At 33.3% G+C, this 22,364-nt stretch overlaps 1 protein-coding gene across 5 annotated transcripts in view; it reads right to left on the bottom strand.

The window, feature by feature from the left end:
* Positions 1-22,364, bottom strand: part of USP25 (ubiquitin specific peptidase 25) — a 138,493-nt gene that overhangs the window by 80,200 nt on the left and 35,929 nt on the right. For all 5 annotated transcript variants that reach the window (XM_073804389.1, XM_073804390.1, XM_019922544.3 and 2 more), the window contains 2 exons: positions 14,092-14,254; positions 6,179-6,265 (listed from right to left, as the gene is read on the bottom strand). In XM_073804389.1, the coding sequence (XP_073660490.1) occupies positions 6,179-6,265; positions 14,092-14,254 (250 nt within the window). The remainder of the gene's footprint in view (positions 1-6,178; positions 6,266-14,091; positions 14,255-22,364) is intronic.

The raw sequence follows: 22,364 nt of genomic DNA, 5'->3' as shown, positions 1-22,364 counted from the left end.
GTGAAGATTAAAATCTTTACTGGTAAAGAGATACTCATTTTAAAATTAACCAAAAATTTGACTAATATAGATTAGGGATGAATCTAGCACTCCTATTATCATAAAAAAAGAAGAGTGATCTTGTCATCTAGGAGACTGAAAGAAGGAGTCAAACATGGAAAGAGCAGAGGACCTAGACTAAGATCACAATTTTAGAATAAATGCCACATATTCACAGTAAATCATGTCATTACCCAGCCAAGAATATCCTCATTTAAGTTTGTTTATTACAATCCTTTCCATTCAGCAAAGCCCAGCTGCTGCTGAGGACAGCAATAACAAGAGCCAATATTCAATGAGTGCTAACCACGTGCCAGGCACTACTTAAGTACTTTATGCTCAATAAACCCATTTAAGCAAAAATCCCCCTCCTCCATGAAGCCTTCCCAGGCCCCTCCAAGTCAATGATCTCTTCAAACTCCACATCTACTGAAATTAATGTTTTTCATTCAGTAATGAATCACTACTGCCACTGTTATGTGAAAATCCTAATTATCAGACACATTAGTCTAATAAGTAATTAGACTAGATCCTAATATTAGACTAATGTATCATCATTCTAGTGTTCCTTTGAAAACTCACTATTGTTTTTCTTCTTCCATAAGGAACAAAAACAACCCAATATTATCAATCACAAACAATTTATTTTAAAATAAGAAGAAAACTTTTTATAAGAATGTAATTCACATGTCTTAGTGAAATACATTATGGTAACAAATCAGACAGGCAGTTCCTACTATGGTTAGCTCCTGAAATAACAATTTTAACAGATAAAGCTTACATATACTATTTAAATATTAGAAAAATTTTCCAAGTTTGCATAGTTTTGTAGCAGTGTGTCTGTGTGTGTACAGTTGTTACCCAGAATAATATAATCAATTAATAAAGAAACAGTTGCTCCCACAATACATTAAAGAGCAGTCCTAAGAAATAGGTGTAAAGGAATAAAATTGATTCCAAATATTTATTTGATCTAAAAACTACATACCCATTACAGCAATCAGAAAGTACATAAAGTCTAACATAAAAACGCTAAGTTATAGAAAACATGGATTTTATTTAAGCATAACAAATTCCGTCATTGATGATAAAGATGAAATGCAAAAGTTTTAAATGAGATAAAAAATTAATCCATGATTTTTCTGTGGTACTTACTATTCCCCAACAAGTGCCCTATATAAATAGGTTTCAAGAGTGTAAATGTTAAAAATTTTAATCCATAAAATAATTTTCAGAAATCTCCTTGATTTCTTGTGATCAATTTCTTCATTTATCACTGTACCTAAGGCAAGGCAGTTTTTTGAGACATTCCTTGCCAAGTGACAAGAATGAAATAAATGACTTTTGAAATCAAGTGAAATTCTGCTGAGATGCACATGTGAAAAGTTAAATACTTTAATAAAACATTTTTTGCTCTCAGCCAATTCCTGTGGCTAGAACATCTTGAATTTCAAAAGGCAAAATGAGTGGTTGCTGTTAAGACTAGCCACTGCATAAATTATGAAAATACCACCACATCTAGAAATTATTCAAACGCAATTCTTTATCTTTTTTAAAACAGATTTATCAAGATATAACTGATGTACAATATACTGTACATTAGAAAGTGTACAATTTTACAAGCTTCACATATGTATACATCCATGAATGTATCACCACAATCAATAACATACCTGTCCATCACCCCAAAACTTTCTTCATCCCTCACTCCCCTCCCTAATCATTCCCAGGTGACCATGGTTACTTTACACTTTCTAGAAATTTATATAAATCATATCATATTCTATGTACTCATTTTAGTCAATGGTTTCCTGCAATCGGCATAATTATTTTGAACTTCATCCATATGTTTATGTACATTAATAATTAATTCCACTTTATTGCTGAGTGGGATTCCATTGTGCGGACAGACCACAACTTATTTATCCATTAACCTGTTCCAGCTGCAGTGGATATTATTGGATGTGGCTCTGTGTGGACATATGGTTTCATTCCTCTTGAGTAAAGAACTGAAGAGAAATGGCAAGGCTGTATGGTAGATGTTTTTAAGAAACAAACAAACTGTCTTCCAAAGGCATTAAACTACTTTGTATTCTCACTGGCAGTGTAATGAGAGTTCTAGGTCCACATTCTAAAACACCTGGATATGGGCTATATTTTTTAACTTTAGTTCTTCTAGTGGCACCCCTCATTTTAATTTGCATTTGGCCTAATGACTAGTAACATTAAGCATCATTTCATGTAGTTATTTACAATCTGTGTATCTTCTTTGGTGTTGTAATCTGTTAAGATATTTTTCCCAATATAGTAATAGGTTACTTGTCTTACTATTGAGATGTAAAAGTTCTGTACATATTTTAGATACAATTCCTTTGTGTGATATATGTTTTGCTAATATTTTCTCCCAATCTGTGGCTTGCCTTTTCATTTTGTATGAATTTTTCAAAGACAAGCTTTTCATTTTGATGAAAATATCAATTTTTTTCTTGTATGATTTGTGCCTGTTTATTGTCCTTCTTAAGAAATCTTCTCTTAATCCAGAACCCTAAAATTTTCTATGTTTTCCTCAAGAATTTTTATAGTTTTATTTCTTTGTTTTAGGTCTATAGTTAGTTCATTGTGATTTTTTTTTTCATAAATAGTGTCCTGTAAAGGTTGGAAAGTATTTTTCTGTCTAAGACATCATTGGTTTAAAAGATTTTCCTTTGACCATTTAATTGTTTTGGCAACTCTGATTAAAACCAATTACCCCTATATGTGTTGTTCTATTTCTGGACTCTCTATTCTGTTCTACTGATCTATATGACTATCTTTTCACCAATAACACAGTGTCTTGATCATTAGCCAAAAAATTAATTCCTCCAACACTGCCTTTCTCTTTAAACTGCTATGGCTATTCCACATCCCTTGATTTTGCATATAGATTTTACAATCAATTTGTCAATTCCTATGAAAATGCCTGCTGGGATTATAACTGGATTGCACTGATTCTATAGATTAAAGTGGGAACAACTGATATCTTAAAAAAATTGAATCCCCTGATCCATGAACATAGTATATCTCTTTATTTCTTTAATTTCTCTCAGCAATGTTTTGTAGTTTTCCATATCTTTGGCTACTTGATCTCTAATATTCCATATTTTATGCTGTCTTACATAAGTACTTTTTAATTTAAATTCCCAATTGTGTGTTGCTAGTATTAAGAAATACAGTTGATTTTTGTATGTTTGCCTTGTATCATGTAATGCTGCTGAATGAAATCACTTCTTGATTCTAGCATCTTTTTTTTTTTAGTTGAGTACTTAGGATTTTCTAAATAGACAGTCATATAAATGAAAAGACAGCTTTGTTTCTTCCTTTCCAATCTGCATGCTTATTTCTTTTTCTTACCTTACAGCACTGGTTAAGAACTCCAGTCTAATGTTTAATAGAAAAGTGGTGAGGGACATCTTGTTTGTTCCTGATCTTTGAGGAAAAGGGTTCAGTCTTACACCAGAAAGTATTATAATTAGTTGTAAGTTTCTCATAAATGAGTTTTATCAGGATAAAAAAGTTTTTTACTCTTCCTAGTTTCTGTGAGATTTTGCCATAAATATATATTAGCTTTCTTCAAATCCTTTTTCTTCATCTACTGAGATAGTCATACGGCTCTTCTTGTCTAATATGTTAATATGATGAATTATACTGAGTTTTGAACACTAAACCAATCTTTCAGTCCTGGATAAACTCCACCTGCCAATGAGGTATTATTATCCTTTATATGTACTACAGCATTCAACTTGCCAAAAATCTGACAATTTTTTCTTCTATTATTCATGAGGAATATTGGTCTGTAGTTTTCTTTTCTTGAAATATATTTTTCTACTTTTGGTTTCAGCGTAATGCTGGTCTCATAGAGTAAATTTGGAAGTTTTATCTCTTTTTCAATTTTCTGGGAAAACATGTAGAGAATTGCTATTATTTCTTCATTCAATGTTTGGTATAACTCACCAATAAATCTTGCTGCTATTGATTTTTTTTTTTTTTTTTTGGTGGGTAGGTTCTTAACTAAAAATTCTAATATAATATAGAGATACTCAGGTTATCTATCTTTTCATCGGTTTCAATAGCTGTTAGCTTTTTAAATATTTGCCTGTTGTGTATAATATTCCACTATTCTCTTACTGTCTACAGAATATGCAGTGATGTGCCCCTCTTTCATTCTTTATTTTGGTAATTTGTTTCTTCTCTCTTTTTTCTTACTCAGTCTACTTAGAAGGTTATCAATTTTACCAACTTTCTTAAGAAGCAGCTTGTGGTTCCATTAATTTTTCTCTACTGTTTTCCTGATGTCTAATTCATTGATTTATGTACTTGTCTTAATTATTTCCTTTCTTCTGCTTTCAAATTAACAAGCTTTTCCCCCCTAATTTCTTGATGCAATCTGATGCCATTAATTTGAAACAATTCTTATTTTCTAATAAGGCATTTAGTTCATGTATTTTCCACTAACCACTGTTTTAGCTAAATCCCTCTAATTTTGATACATCATGTTTTACTTTTTATTCAGTTCAGAATACCCTGAAATTTCTTCTTCGACTTGTTCTTTGTTCCTGGGATTATTTAGAGGTGTAAATAATTTCCAAGTACTAGGGGGATTGTCTAGATATCTTTCAAATTGCAAGTAATAATTCTAAATAATCATGTGAATTATAAATATACTTCAACCAAGACATCAGAACAACAAACTAACCAAATTGTGACAGAGGGAGGCAACAGTCCAAAAAGTTTCATGTAAAAACTGTAATGACTTAAAGGTGTCTGCTTAATTTCTCTGGAAGTATGAGTAGTTGGTCAGGTGATCTTGCTTCCCTTTTGAAAATGGCTTATCAGTCTGACACTCTATGGCCAAAGATTACGGCCTGAAAAGCTGGTTATAAATCAAATTATATTCCCACTAGCTAGCATTATAAATGTTTCACGTGTTTGCAGGAAAAGCAGTTTTCAAAATTAGATACTAAAAGGAAAACATAATTTAATAATGTATTATTACTATTAACAATAGGTCACACAAAGTTCAACACTTTACTGAAACCTATAACTTCTTTGTCTTTGCAACCAGTCCCCTTTAGGGCTACAGTTTCTTTATGACAAGATCACTGAAGTCTTACACTCAAGGATATCAACTCCATAATTAATTTTTTTCATTAAGTATGAATTTCTGCGTGCAAATCAGTCCTATCTTTTGAAAAGCTAATATGAACAGTACAATAACTAGCAATAGCTGACACCTAGTACTTACTATGTACCAGGTACTTCTAAGTCCTTTATGTGTTTTATCTCATTTAATTCTCACAGCAACTCTATAAAATAACTGCTGTTATTATTTATGCTTTTCAGATAAGGAAAATGAGCAGTAACTAGACCAAGCAGGTCCACAGCCAGAACCCAGGAAATATGGTCCTAATGCCTGTGCTCTCTGTCACATTATATTGCCTAACAATATTAGAAGTTACAGATTCGCACTGCAAAGACAACAAGTGCAAAACTAACCTTTTAAAGAGCTCAGCTACAGAAATAACTGATAAATTTTTGATTTCCACACAATTTTTCAGGAGGCAACTGAGTAAAGGCCTTGAATTGTAAATGGTAACCTATAAAATTTACTGAAATTTGACATCCAAAAAAAAGAAGAAAAAAGAAATTACTAAAGTGAAACAAAAAAATTGGCCTATTACTGACACACAGGTGAAGAAAAATTCATAATTACAATATACTAACCAAGAATGGGAAGTTACTGTTGTAGCTGAGATTAATAGGTTCACATTCAAATTTGACACTATTTCAGATTTGATTTGGCAAATTTCCCAAAAGCAAGCACAGATAAAAGAATATGAAGACCATATATACTCTGCTTAAAAATTTTTCATAGGGCTTCCCTGGTGGTGCAGTGGTTGAGAGTCTGCCTGCCAGTGCAGGGGACACGGGTTCGTGCCCTGGTCTGGGAAGATCCCACATGCCGCAGAGCGACTAGGCCCGTGAGCCATGGCCGCTGAGCCTGAGCGTCCGGAGCCTGTGTTCCACAACGGGAGAGGCCACAACAGTGAGAGGCCCGCGTACCACAAAAAAAAAAAAATTATGAAAATTTTCATAATTTTACCTTTTGGTTTCGGGGTAAATCTTGAACATGTGATGGAGGCTTGTAATTCAGAACTAGTCTTCTAAATTCCAATAGATTGAATAATGACTGAAAAAGAACAACAATTTAAGATAACCGAAGGGAAAATTCTATTAACAGAACTATAAAAATATGACTGGCCTGAAAGATTTATTTTATATACAGAATATTTCCCACTAGCACAAGAAGGCCTATTTTCTCCCTGAGAAAAAGTCACATTTCTTTTATTTTGACATATTATTCTTGATCATTAACAATATTTATGGTACTGCAAAGGAGAAAATTATACGTGGACAACTCAAAAAAACATAATATATATTATTAAAAGTTTCCTTTCTTTATGTTACTATGTGCCTAAGCAGTTTCCTCAAAATAAAATCTACACAAATGCAAAGTTGAGAACTTTTTAGACATGTTATGTTCAGTATGAGTTTTCTAGAGGTATCAATTCTACAAAAATACAGTACAAATAAATTTATGGGCCAGATGCTAGGTGATAGAGACACAAAGAAATTACGTATTATAGCTAATGGTCAAGGAGACACACAACCTAGAAAGGAGACAGATATTTAATTATAACAATAGCAGTGTTACTCAAAAATACAGTAATATTGATCATGTAGAGCATAATGAAAGCATGTGAAAGATGCTCATGAAAAAGCTTCCTGCAGCTATGTTTTTAAGCTATAGCTTGTAACCCATTAATGTCATCATGATAAACACTAATTTTAAAAACTGAAATAAAATATAATGGAAAATATCAGAACATGTCATAAACAGTCAATTCACCAGAGTATCATTTGTAAAATTTTCATTGGTGATATTTTTACATACGTATGTATGTGTAAAGTGTTTTACAATGTAAAACGTATTCCTTTCTGTGAGTCACAGTTTATAAAGTTTGAAAATCATTGCACTGGAGGTTATAATGTATTAAATCTTAGTAAAAGATGGGTTAGCCAACTTGCTAGAAAATAAAAATAGCACCACATATCCATAAGAAAACAAGATTTTGTTTAGTACTGGGTGTTGGGAAAACTGGTCCACTATATATAAATAGTCATATATAGATATAGATGTGGATTAAAGACGTAAATATGAAAGGTAAAACCATAAAACTGATAATTGTGATCTGAAGTATTTTTTAATTAAACAATATGAACATATTCGTTTATTTATTCATTCATTTAACAAATATTTATGGAGCACCTACTACATGCCAGACACAAGGAAGACAGGCAGCAGAGAATAAAATATATCAAGTCTCTGCCCTTGTATTATCTTGTTATTGCAAGTTAAAACAATGAGAGCAGATGTTATAAGTCAGAAATAATAAGTACAATAACAGACCAAAATCAGAAACTTAAGGAAGGAGCATTTAAAAGCCAGAGGAAAAAGAGCTATAAGAAAGACAAAATAAAAATAGTAAAGGAAATGTGGAGTATGAGATCACAGAAGAAAAAGGAGTAGAAAAGTTTTCAAACATAGTTGTGTATCAGAATAACTGCAGAGCTTTAAAAATTCCTATGTCAGGAACCTCTCAACAAAGATATAAAGTACCATAGAAGATTCTGGAGTACATCCAAGAATCACTGGCAAATTTCATGAAGGACAAAATTAGCAAAGGTTGAAGGTTGCCACATTCTAGTAAGGTAAGGGCAAGAAAATAATCTTTAGACTTGTCAATTGGGAAGTCACCTTTCCAGTAGAATGGTAGAATGGCAGAATAGCAGCAATGAGCCCTGAAGAAATGGGATAAAAGTAAGGGGGACAAAGTACAGACTGTTCTTAAAAGGAATTTAAATAGGAAAGAGAATATTGACAAATCTGGAGAATCTCAATCCCACTTCTATGCTCTGAGCTCCCACTGGAAAACTTTTTTCTTCTTCCTGAACACCCTTTAGAATTTCCTTTGGTGTGGGTCTCCTGGTAACAAAGTATTTCAGCTTCTGCTAAACTGAAAATTGTGGGGGCTTTTTTCATTTTTTAAAGATTTTTGCTAGTTATAGAATTCTAGACAGCCAGTTAATTTTTCCCAGAACTTTAAAGATAGCACTTCTGTTGAGAAGTCAACCATTAGTCTTATTTTTGCTCCTTCATAGAGGCGATACACCTTTTCTATCTGGCTACTTTTACTATTTTCTCTGTCTAGAGTGTTTCTCTCTTTTACTATGATGTGCCTTAGTGTAGTATTCTTTACGTTCATACTACCTGGTTCCTATTGCTTCCCTAATCTGTGGCTTCATCTCTTTCATCAAGCTTGGAATATTCTTTGTCATCTCTTCAAATATTGTTTTTATCCTATTTCCCTTTTAGTTTCCCTCTGGAACCAAAAATAAATTGTGTTAATACAATTTACACCATGTCCAAAATATCTCTTATATGCTCTCATCTGTATCTCATGGCTTTAGTGTGAAAATGTTCCACAAACTGTCCAGTTGACTAATTCTCTCTTCAGTGTGTCTGTAGCCTGCTAAACTCTTCCACTGATATCTTAACTTCATTTATCATATTTTTCAGTTCTAAATTTTCTATTTTAGAAATATTTTGTTTTGAACAAAATATTCTATTTTGTTCTTTTTATAGTTTTTAGTTTTCTATCAAAATTCTCAATCATGCTTCTAATTCCTTGAGCATAGTAATAGTTACATAACAAATAATTCGATTTTTAGTTTTCCCTGTAGGTATATTTCTAATTATCCATTATTTTCTCTTAATTTTTGGACATGTCTTATTTTCTGATATAACTAATTATGACTGATTTGAGTGCTAGACACTGTATGTAAAAAACTGGAGAAAAGGGGCTTCCCTGGTGGCGCAGTAGTTGAGAGTGCACCTGCCGATGCAGGGGACGCGAGTTCATGTCCCGGTCCAGGAAGACCCCACATGCAGCGGAGTGGCTGCGCCTGTGAGCCGTGGCCGCTGAGCCTGCGCGTCCGGAGCATGTGCTCCGCAGCGGGAGAGGCCACAACAGTGAGAGGCCCGCATACCGCAAAAGGAGAAAATTCTAAGTTCGAGATGATAGTATCTTCTAACAGAATTTACATTTCCTTCTGGCAGGCAGCAAAACTGAGACTACTTGCAAGCCTAGATCATCTTAATCCAATCAATTCTGAGAAAATCTCAAGCTGGGATTCACAAATTATAAAGCCTGGCCTATTTTTCAGTTCTCAGTTAATTCTAGGGTGTAGCCCTTTAGAATTTAACTGAAAATCTGAGGTGTTTCCTAGGGCTCCAAGCCTGTGTGAAACTTTGCTTAGCTCCCCAGCCAATCAGTAGTCACTCCTGAAATTGCCTCAAAGATAAAATCAGCCCAAAATGTGAAGCTTACTCTCTGAAATTCTTGTTCTCTCAAAGTGTAGCCTCAAAATTCCTCACTGCTTTAGGGTTTATGATGCCTTCAGAAAGCTGATTTCATTTTTCTTTTGTTTTGTTTTGGACTCCAGCAAAATATGAGCGGGTAGATGTCCGAAAACAATATGTTACTACCCGAAGTAGAATTTGTGACCGTGGATTATCACAACAAATCACAGAAATTTATTTTAAGTACCAATCTATACCATAAACCAGGCATAGTACTATTAGTCAACACATGCCTTCAAAGGGGTGGGAAAGAGTAATTGTCACTACTGCCTAAATTGTGTTTGTGGGTCATACACATTGAAAACAAGTATCCTTTCATTCAGTCCAAAGCTAATGTGTCAATTTTGAAATTTGTTAAAGTAGAGTTTGGTTAAACTCTTGCTAATTTCAGAGAGCTAATGGAAGATGAGAGTTTAAATACATAATTTGTGGAAAACAAAAAGAGTGATGACAAGAGAGCAAAGGGAGACATAAACTGTCTATAATGAAAAATACTAAGGAAGAGCAACATAAATTCTCCTTGGTGGATTTTTAAAAAAATGAAACGGTATCAGATAAGTTTCAATGTGAGATAGAAACAGACTGGCAGGATTAAAAACTGAAAGTCTGTATACAGAGCAATTAAAGCCCTATGTCCTTCCCAGACTGAGAAGCATCAGACAAGTACTCTCTCTCTCTTCCTGTGGAATACAGGAAAATTCAAACTTTGAATATAATTTAACTGACTCGGGTTCATAAAAATCAGTCATGGTGTATTTCAGGGTAGGATGAGATTCAGGGCTACAAATAGGGTTAAGTAAAAGCCTGCCAATTGACCCCCAACTGTCCCTTCCCCAATTCCCTTTCTCTAGACCTGCTTTTGGAAAGTTAGCAACCATGCTTAAACCACAAAAAAATCAGGATCCAGTCTGGATTTGAGGCACAGAAATCTCATGTTGTAAAGGATTCCCCTCACCAAAAAAAAAAAAAGAAAAGAAAAGAGTTAACATGTTTGAGATGTTTGAGTATATGAAACACACTATGGATAATACCTCAAAAGAGAGGTTGAAGCAGCTGGAAATTTTTAAGGATAAATAAGTATACAGAAAACAGAAAGAAGAAAAGGTGGCAACTGACAACTCCATGAAAACAAAGAATTACAGAGGGGTAGTCTTAGTAAACCACTATAATGTCTACAAAGTCAAAGAAAATGTAAACACTGACTACTGACTATTTTTAACTGGTGATATAACTATGTTGGGAGATGAAAGGAAAGGCAATTCTAGGTAGGTGAAATGAAAAGAGCTAAATCCTCATCTATCTCTGCAGAAAGGCATGTCATTTAGAAAAACAAAGATAGCTAGAGAAACAGAATTGGTTGTAGATGCCTTTAAGAAGCAGGACTATGCTTCTCAGGCAGGGTGGTTTGGAGCAGAGGGCTGTTATTTTTCACAAGGCTTTTATTGCTATGGGATTTTTGGTTTTCTCTTTGAACTATGTACTCATGTTCTTTGATGAAAATTAGAGACAAAAGCAAGTGCTATGAAAAACACGTTAAATGATATCCTGAAATGTTTTGAAAACTTGCAGCACCTTTTCAATACCATACTTTTAATACATTAGAGTGGTAGAAGCATCTTAAGTCTTCAATTCCACCATAAGTAATATATGCTCCTTTACCGTTCATTCATTTACTAACTCAGTAATTACTTAAAGGGTTCCTCCAACGTGTCAGACACTCTACTATACACTGGTACAGAACAGTAACCTAGATGATGTGCTCTCTGCCCTCAGGATGCGTGTATTTTAGTCAACTTAGAGTTTCATAATTTATGCATAAGGTGACCATATACTTTACCATCCAACCCATAACCCTTCTGAGTATGAAAAAGGGCTTCAAGCCTTACTTCTGAGCATCTCAGAGGCATCCAAATGGGAATGGTGCTAAGGTTTATCGTGAGAATCCATGGATTACTTGAACTTAACACCCCAAACCAGAGAAAGAGGAGAACATATTCCTATAAGTAACTGCCTAATTCACTGACACCCTAGTGGAAAAAGCAGCCCCAATTAGTACTTTCTACATAAAAGTTCCTTTTGAACAGGATGAAAATAGTCCTGACTAGATAACTGGTTGATACCCAATCTAAAGACAGTCAGGCTAATATTATTAGCATCCAAAAGATTATGTAAGCCATTCTCTGTACAACCTTCTCCTTGCTTACAGTCTCTTTCTGATATTCTGTTCCCCTTTTCTTCCAAAATACTTAGGTCTCAGTACCTAAAGGAACAAATATAACAAAGCTGTGCCTTCTGTAGCCTATACTCATTACCTACTCTGAAGTTAGAGATTTATAATCCCAGTAAACTACTATAATTGGTAGAAATACTTACAAAGAGAAGAATTCCCTGTTGTTTCATACTAGTCTTGCCAACTAAGTATAATAAATTCCATCCCTGAGAAAAGTTTGTAATTGAAACTTCACAGTACATTTATGTCACAGCCTGAACAAGTTCCACCTTGCTTTGGAAAATACAATTTAAAAACTTCCAGCACTAATACAGATTTCCTACCCAAATTTTCTTTCATAAGTGAAAAGTTCCATTTATGATGATAAACTGTTATATTTCAGATGTCTGTGAAATTAAGCAAATGTCAAGAAATGAAAAAATAAAATATTTCAATTACTAGAAATGAAAAGTAAAATGGGTTAAGAGACTTTAAAATTACATTCAAAAACAAAATGAAGTTATCTCCAGATAAATTTTTCTTCCCACCCACAATTTTCTGAACTCTGAAGCTTAATGTTTTTCCACATCCCCAAGTCAGTATCTTATTACTTTATTATAATCCAAATTTTTCAAGGTTAGCGGTTACTTCTCCTAGGTGTTTATTCTAACTAAACTATTGATTCTTTAGAAGCACTTTCTTACTTCTTATAGTTTTCTAAGAGAAACAGCTAATCAATGAGCCTCATTTACTGGCTGTAATAGTGTAAAGGTAGCATCTACTTGTCCAAATACAGGCTGCAAAGCATACTCATAAACACTCAGATCAGAGCCTTAAAACTGTGCTTCATATTTTAAAATGATGACTAAATTATGAAATTTAGATTGAACAATGAAATGCAAAAAAGCCCTTACTAACAGTGCAAGTAAAGCAAGACAGCCTATTAAGAAGATCTAAGAGATTAAGATAGCAAATAAAGTTTGAGATATTGTTGGCATGTAAGTGAACAATTAATGCATACTCAAGGCCAAGAACAAAAGTATCATCACAAATTTATGCTAATCCAGGTATTCCTTAACATTTTAATAGGCTAGAAAACAAATAACGTACCATATTATTAACTAGCGTATACCACAGTTTATTAAAAAGTGAGGCATAAATCCAGAAAACCAAAGGAAATCAAATTATATAATATTATTTGCCAGAAAGGCAGAAAAGAGTTGGAAATTATAACACGGAAGTAGAAAAAAAGTTAAAACTACTGGTTAATCGCCTCGAGAACACAATTAACAACCTTGTAGAAATGAACTTAATAACCTGTGAGTTGCATTAATATCATATGAAAGTTTACACAGTATACAGTTTTGGAAAAGTACAAAATGAAGAGATATTTTGAATGTAAAAGAATGTAAATTAGAATACATCTAATGATTTAAAAAGTACTCATCAGAAATAATAAATAAGCTACAATTCAGCTGTATTAGGAAAATAAGCACAAATATTAATTTTCCTAAATGGCAATTAAAATTAAGAGCATGTTATTCATAGATTGTTTTATTTAAGGAGACTTTAATTTAACGTTTTACAATTTGACAGATAACATTATCAATGTCTGAGAATGGTAAAGATTTATGTCAAAAGTCATATCACATAAAAGTTTAAAAAAAAAAAGAAAATTAGTCCAAACTGAGAAGATGATGGATATCTATGCATACAAACATTTTTCATTTTAGAATAAGGAGCTCAAGAAACATTTCATTAAGGCCTTTCCAAGTTAGAAAGAAAATATGTTATTCTTTATTTATCAACATTTATTCTTACGTCATTCTCACATATGTATTGAGAATTATTTGTCAATCTGTTCCCTCCTCAAATAAAATGCTCTCTTACATAAAAATAGTATTTAAATGACTATAATTCTTGAATGATATTTTCCATTATATATAAATAATTCTGATTTGACTCACAAAAAAAAACAGTTTTGGTTTCATACCTTGATTACATCCTTCCCTAAATTTTCAGGGATTTATATACAAAAATATTTTCTTTCCACTCTGACAATTCCCAACAAATGGGAAGGAGGAAAAATTAATTCTGAATAAGGCATTAGGTAGTGTTCTATCATTAAAACTCCATACTGGGAGTGAGGAACAAAGTGGGGTGCGGAATACTGCAATCCCCAAACTAGGTTAGTAGACAGAAAGGCATACTAAAACCTGATCTGCAGTTATATATAAAGTATACAGCTTAAAAGAAACACAACCCCAACCCACTTTCCATTGCTGTCAGGCCCACCAAATAAGATCTGCATAAAGACTCTTACCTGAATAACAGCACTAAACCAGCAAGTATTGCCAACATTCTTTAGTCCAACAGGAGCTTTGTCCTGCCTTTTTCTATCATAAGGGTTTCGAGAATCTCTCCAAACTTCAGTAGGTGTCCTCTTCAAACATGCTTTATTTTCTGCTATGCTGGCTTCAAGAACTCTAAAACAATGGGAAGAAGATGATGGGGGAAAAAAGTACAGTATTAATTTAGTGCTGTACCCTAGAAAATAGCATACTATAAACTAAGGATTTTAATAGATTAAGCTCTAGACAATCCATCTGGGGAAGTAATATTTAAAACTAAATTTACTCAAGCGGAGGCTAGTTTTAAGAACATAGCCGTGGCAATGCCAACACATCAAGAGGCATGCAGCCTATTTTTCTCAGAAAAAGGAAATTTCAAACACAAAAAGACAGCATTATGTAATAGGAAATATATTAAATTATATTTCAACAAATTAGAGGCTTAGTACCAGGGATACAGTACCTAGGTAAGTTTTCTGAAAAGTCACTGTATTGAAATACATATTTACAATATAACATAATGACTATTTTTATAAGAATTACTTTGAATCAAGAAAACTAAAAATTGAAAAAAACTGTACTTTTATTCCTCTGACCATTAATTTCCTTTTCTATTATAAAAAGGGTAAAGTAAATTCTAGGGTTCCTTTCAGTTTTAGAGATCCATGATTCTACAAGAGCTAAATAAAGGGAGAGAATATTTATGTGTTCACTTCTTTACCCAAAAGTTTGCCTAGGGAGAAATCTACTGAAATAAATATCTACATATCAGAATAATAAAAGATTAAACTCTTCAAAATAAATGCACTTACACAATATCTAAAAATATATCTAAAATACCTAAACATGGCTAAGAGTAATGCTACTTTGCTTAATGGTGTTCTTCTTGCTCTTAAACATGTAACAACATGCTGGAAAACCCTAATCCTCACATATAAACTAACCATGCATTTTTGCCTGCTCAAGACATGTGTTACTTACGATTCTAAATAAGCATAAATAATAGCTAAATATCTTAACGCATTCTGTATTCATTACAAAACCTCAGCAAGAGTAAGTTTTTTCAACGTTTTTGGCTTCTTGAGAAGATCTCATTCATGCTACACTATTTTTCTCCTAAAGATTTTGCTCTATCAGATTAATGTCAAAATAATATAGCTATCTTCCTTAATTATGCAGAAAAAGTAAATTATTCTTTTGTCTCTAACCTTACAACATGACCTTAGATACAATGTATTAGATTCCAAACTAGTATTACTTAAAATAACTTATATGAATGTAGGATAGAGTCTTCTTTGGGAATCAGTAAAACCACATACTGAAAAAAAGAAAGCAGAAAACAACATGATAGGGACTTCCCTGGTGGCACAGTGGTTAAGAATCCGCCTGCCAATGCAGGGGACACGGGTTCAAGCCCTAGTCTGGGAAGATCCCACATGCCACGGAGCAACTAAGCCCGCGAGCCACAACTACTGAGCCCGTGTGCCACAACTACTGAAGCCCACACGCCTAGAGCCCGTGCTCCACAACAAGAGAAACCAACCACAACGAGAAGCCCGCACACCGCAACGAAGGTCCCTGCTCGCCACAACTAGAGAAAGCCTGTGTGTAGCAACAAACACCCGACGCAGCCATAAATTAATTAATTAATTAAAAAATAAAACAACATGATACATTACAATGTAAAGATCAAAGTAAACTCACATATTTAAAAATAAACAGTATACACTTTTAAGAGTGGTCCAACATTAGCAGCAGTACTCTGCCTAAATATCAACTCTCCATGCAACCTCAGCCCATACAAGCTTTTTCTCTTAAACTATTGACCACTAAAAAGTAGTAGAACTCCTTGGAAGGTATTTATTAGATGAATTGGGGCATAAGAAAGTCAGCATTTATCTAGAACATCCCACTCTTATCAGAAATAAGTTTTAAAGAACATAAGGGGGAGGTAAGTCAAAGAGCCAACCTGAGAGAATTCCTACTGTTCAAGTTGTACAATTCAACATAATGTAATACAAGAATGAGAATAATCAACTGGAAAAATTAAATTTGTACAAGGCGACTACTTCAAAAGAGAAAAGTTAACACATGGTATACAAAAGGTAAATACAACACCAAAGTCTATTTTATATAACAAGGTATATTTAATTATTTATTGACTTTTATAAATGGGAATGTTTTCATTTGAAAAGTTTGCTCCTTTTGTAACATATGTATATCCAGAAGTATAAATAAAGGAACCTTATTCCTCATTGGTAATTAGAAATGAATGAACTAAAAAACAAGCAATGGGTTCTGGGTGAAGTAGCAACAATAACACAAACAGGAAAGAAGAATTAGCACCAGCGGTCATATATAAGGGACAGAAGAGGCATAAAGCAGTTGATTAGCACCAGTGGGCATGTACAATAACCATTAAAAAAGAGGATTCTACAGTATATTCCAAAAGCATAAACTGATCAAAAGTGAAGGAGAACAAGGAGAACTACACTCATTCCTAAATCTTCTAGGTGGATGACCCTCTACCATTACATATTTTTAAACTTCTAATTATAATAAAATACTAATTAGAAATAACCCTTTTCAATGCCAACACACCAGATCATTTGTATCATAATGACCAGGAAACGGGTCACACAGACAACAGTCATGGAAAACTTGAGAAGACCTGATTTCTATAAAATGTACTGTCTACAAAAATTAAAGTCTAAAAATAAGTCACATGTACACCAATAAAGAGGTTAAAAAAATAAATATTAAAAATTGAAAAAATAAGTCACATGAAGTTAATAACAAAATGAAACTCAGCCTCAAGACCATATTGAGTAAAACTAGGTCTCCTGTTCCCCACAAGTGTCAACAACCCATCCCAAATCTACAATCTAGACTCCCCTGAGATAATGACATTCTTCTAATTCCAGATCTAGTTAAGATTATTAAAAACTAAAAACCAGAAAGTATTTTTTTAATGGTTCGATACAGTCAGTTCAGGCACCCTCCTCTTCAGCCCCCTCCCACCAGGAAAATACATCTGATTTTCACGTTGTATGAAAACATTAATGTGATAAGATAATATAAGCTTTTTAGTTCCCTTGCCTACTTTTGGGAGAATGTATGGCCTCAAATGTACTTTCTAGGACCAAGCAGCTTACCTGCACTTTTTGTTACAAGAGGAGGGAAAGAAAGTCAAGGATATAAACTGAAGATACCATCTCTCCAGCATTCCCATAAAACTTTTTACAGAGGTAAAATTACATACAAACTGTAATAACTGAGTAGAGCTTAAGACATACATGTTCACTGTTTCTCAAAGTGACCTAAAGATATAAAAATTTTTGAAGTATCCATTTCTAAACCACATTTATTTTTGGTGGGTGGGTATACATACTTAAATGTATAACTCAATTCAGTCATATGGTAGAGATCATCATTCATTATAATAAAAGCATGAGTTTTAAAGAAGTAGATTTATTATAATATTCCTTAAACATATGGTAATATGGTAGAATTATGGTACTAAAAATAGTAGATTAAAGAATGCCATGACTTTGTGATCTTCACTTAGAGCTTATAACACATTTAGTTTTTTAATCACCAAGGACTTACAACATGCTCCAGTTAGGTTTCCTCCTACCACTTCCTCCTGGATCCTAAAAGACTTTATAAATACATTTATTACACTGCACAAAATTATTAATCAACCAGTCTCTCCCACCAGCAACCAGAGGATAGAAACATGGATTTGTTTCATCCCTAGAGCGTACATGATTTTAAAAAAACAAAAACAAAAAACAGGGGCTAGGGCTTCCCTGGTGGCGCAGTGGTTGAGAGTCCGCCTGCTGATGCAGGGGACACGGGTTCGTGCCCCGGTCCGGGAAGATCCCACATGCCACAGAGCGGCTGGGCCCATGAGCCATGGCCGCTGAGCCTGCGCGTCCGGAGCCTGTGCTCTGCAATGGGAGAGGCCACAACAGTGAGAGGCCCGCGTACCACACAAAAAAAAAAAAAGCCCAACCTCTAGCCCAAATATGAGCCCTCCATTCCCAAGCCCTTGTCCTTTGCTATAGTCCAGTCCTGGCATATTAATATAAGCGTCATATAAAGGCAAGTCCTCATAAGGGTTCCTTCCCTGGCCTCACAAAACAAAGTAAAGCCAATGACTCTACCCAGGCTTTAAAGTGTAAAGTATGCCAATAGCTACATTTCAGATATTAAGGCTGCAAGTAGAGAGAGAGAATAAAAACATAACACTGCAAATCTCAGAGCTCAGAAATAGCTTAGAACAAAATGTAGCATACTGAAAAAGGCAAGCCCAAAAGCCACAAATACCAACCCCAACTACAATCACCTTATCTTTTCAACACTAGTCATGACCATGGCATTCAACAATATAAAAAGATGACAAAATGTTTTGCTGTCTCTTTTCCTTCTACACACTATATTGAATGAATCTTCAAAGCACTTACTTACAGTAAGTGTTCATGTTCCTAGTAGAATTTTATCGTACTGATTTTGAGGGCTTTTTTTTTTGCTTGTTTTCTTTTGTATTGTTATTTAAACTGCATTATAGAAAATATTCCACTTTGGATCATCTAAGTCTATTCCAAGCAAGCAACATACTCACTGGAAAACATGCATATCATTTAAGCTATACAGATCAACCAAAAAGAAAAGAAAAAAGAAGGTGGAAGGAAGGAAGGAAGAAGAGGAAGGAAGGGAGGGAGGGAGGAAGGGAGGGAGCGAGGAAGGGAGGGAGGGACGAAGGGAGGGACGAAGGGAGGGACGAAAGGAGTATTCATCTTCTACAGTTCCTTTAAAAAAAATCTATTGGTATTTTGATTGTGATCACACTAAACCCGTAAGTTAATTTAAGGAGAACTAACCAGTTTTACAATATTCAGTCTTCCAATTTGTGAAACAGAATACATTTCCAATTATTTCCATATTTATTAATATGTCTCAGTGTTATTTAATAATTTTCTTCTTAGAAGTTCTTGCACACTTATTAGATTTATTCCTGGTCTTTAATAGTTTTATGTGTTATAAATGGTAGCTTTTAAAATTTTCTCCTTATCATTCTTTCTTATACATAAAAACATAACCTTTTTTATATTGATTATCAACCAACAGGGCTAAATACATCTTTTCTTGGTAAGAGTATTTTATTGAGGTGATTTACATATAATAAGAAACACAAACCTTAAATGTATAGTTCAGTGAAATTTTTACCAATGAATACCACCCTGCATGTAACCACCACCCAGACAAAGATATAGAAAATTTCTGTTATTCCCCAAAATTCTGTCATGCCCTTTCCCAATCAATAGTGTCTCTCTAATTCTCAGATAATCACCAATCTGACTTCTACCACAATAAACTAGTTCTGCTTGTCCTTAAACATCACATAAATGGAATCACACAGCAGTTACTCTTTTGTGTCAAGTTTCTTTCACTCAACATGTTACTTTGTGGATTCCTCCACATTTTTTAAATTACCAGGAAAATGTTTTCCATTACATTGCTTAGTATTCCACTGTGTGAATATACAACCACTGTTAACTATTCTGCTCCTACAGATATTTGGTTGTTTACAGTTTTTAGTTATTATCAATAAAGGCACTATGTGCTTCTTTCTCAAGGGTCTATACCTAGAAGTGGAAACGTGGACTATGCTAAGTCCTAGCATAATATATGTTGAAATACACTAGAAATTCCCAGTTTTCCAAAGTGGCTGTACCATTATACATTCTTACGAACAATATATGACACTTCCAATTGCTCTACATGCTTGCCAACATTTGATATTGTCAGTCTTTTTCATTTTAGCCATTGTGTTGGATATACAGTGGTGGCTGTTCTCCAATGAGGTGACTCAACAAACTTGTACCACAAAGATTACCACCACTGCTATAATCTATCATCATACCCAACATGGCAACTTGTCCACTTTTAACTGGTCGAACTTATTATTTTCATGTGTCTAACTGCTATGTAAATTTGTGTCATTTGTCACTTTCACTGGTACTATTTTTAGGATAATTCTACCTTTTTCCTCTAAGTAATTTTAAGATTTTCCCAGTCTTATGTATTCTGGAGTGTCACTATAATGAATTTATGTGTGGGTTTCTTTTCATTTTTCTGATTGGGATTTGTTGGCTCATGAAATTACAAGTTACCTCTTCGCTTCTAAAAAATTCTGTGATTATCACTTTAAATTTTGCCTCTGACTCCCTCCCTCCTCTTCTTCTGTAACACCAATTAATGTATGTTAGACCTACTCATTTTATTCTCCGTGTCATTCAACCTTTCTTCATATTATTTAACTTTTTAGCTATCTGTTACACACTGGATAATTTCTTCTCATATAGCTTACAGTCTACTAATACATTCTTCAGCTATTTCTAATCTGCTATTAAACCTGTGTTCTGTTTTTTCTTTTCCGTTTTTTTAATTTAGTAATTCTTATTTTCATTTCTAGAAGATATTTTCACAGTACTCTTTCAAGTAGAGATTTATTGAATCATTAAAGTGACACAAATTTTAGCTGTACAACCATGGTATAACTTCTCAGGAGCAAATCTCATCCCCTCCAACAACACTCCTCATAGCTAAGGCAACTGTCTTTGTAGTATTATAGGGGTTTCAGAGGGGGGGATAGTTCTGATTTACCCTTATTTGTGAATATGTCATCCATTGACATAACTTTACAAGGGGAATGATTTCTTATTAAAACTTCCCACCTAATATAGACAATGGCCTTTAACTTCTTTTTCCCACATTCAACAAGGATATCAAAACTGAAATTCAAATTTATACACACAAGCAAATGTCATCATGTCAAAAAGTGACTTTCAGCATTCCGAACTTACTTCTTTGGGTTCCACCTTTCACTTTGATTTAGTCTGATTATAGCCCTTACTATCTTAACAATTCTATAATACTTTCAAGAGATCTTAAAATATTTTACATCCAACAGAAACAACACATTCTGGTTGTTTCCACTAGAATATCTGTTTTAGTCTACCATGTTTCCTGAAACTGTTGAAGGTGTGGTCTTTGTAACAATTTTAACTAGAACCTAGCCCTACCTTCTACCCAACTTATTCAAAGTCATCTCATGAGGCAAGCCATTTTCACAACAAATATGCTAGACACAAACTAGCCACAATGGAGTTTATTAACAAATTTCTACTATCCATACTCTACTTGTTCCCTGTCTGTGCAGTGATAACTAAGATAATTATAATAAATGCATCCAATCCTGACATTAAGAAGTAATTATATTAAGAAGTACACTTGTAAAATGTTCAACTTAAGAAATTTTACCATGAAATTTATGGGTGCCTGAACACAAGATTGTAAGATGTAAAAAGGTTTTATTTCATCTAGGTGTGCACAATAGCGCAGTATTCCAAATGTGTGAATTCATATTAAAGTATGTATACTGAAATATAACCATAGTCAAATGATTCTAGGATTTTACTTGGCAAGATTTTGTCATCTGAACTTACTAGGTAATGAACAAATAAATTTACTTTTAAGCATAATATATAAATGTTTTCCTTAAAAAATTCACCATTTTCCCTTTTGAATTTAGAGTCTAAGCCTTAATAAAACTCACTGCAATGTTATATTTGTCAAATGCTTAACTAGAATTCTCATATTCCCTTATTTCTAATACAATATGATTTATAAATGTGCTTATTTACTGAATGTTGCAGTTAACTTTTTTGTTAACTATATATTATAAAATCTATGCATATCAGGGAAAAAATTACATTTTGCAACAGTAAATTATTTTTTTTTACTTCTGAGTATAATTTTACATAAAATTTTGTTATACTACACTATAGCAATTCTCTGCAATGCTATCTACAATAAAAATACTTGCAAAGTATTTACTATTTTAAGAGTATACTAAAATTAAAAGATCAAGGGAAAAAAAAGTGCATTAACTTAAAGAGTTTTTTTTTTCCATTTGGACAAAAATCAGTATCTTAAAGAATATATAACATATATTGTACGTAATAGAGATTAGGAATAATCTAAATTTCTTAACTTTTATTTATTTATTTATTTATACTGATTATCTAATTATGTTATTTTAATTAGAAAACACAGGATACAAAACTACTGACACTACTTGGTATATAACCCTCCAGACTTTTTTCTATTTATGTACTAATATAAATTAATATATATAACAATATATATACATTTAAAAATATTTGTATCATAGTAT

This window comes from Tursiops truncatus, chromosome 4 (genome assembly GCF_011762595.2).
Source record: "Tursiops truncatus isolate mTurTru1 chromosome 4, mTurTru1.mat.Y, whole genome shotgun sequence".
In the NCBI taxonomy this organism is placed as follows: domain Eukaryota; kingdom Metazoa; phylum Chordata; class Mammalia; order Artiodactyla; family Delphinidae; genus Tursiops; species Tursiops truncatus.
This window is presented reverse-complemented; position numbering and strand designations above follow the sequence as displayed.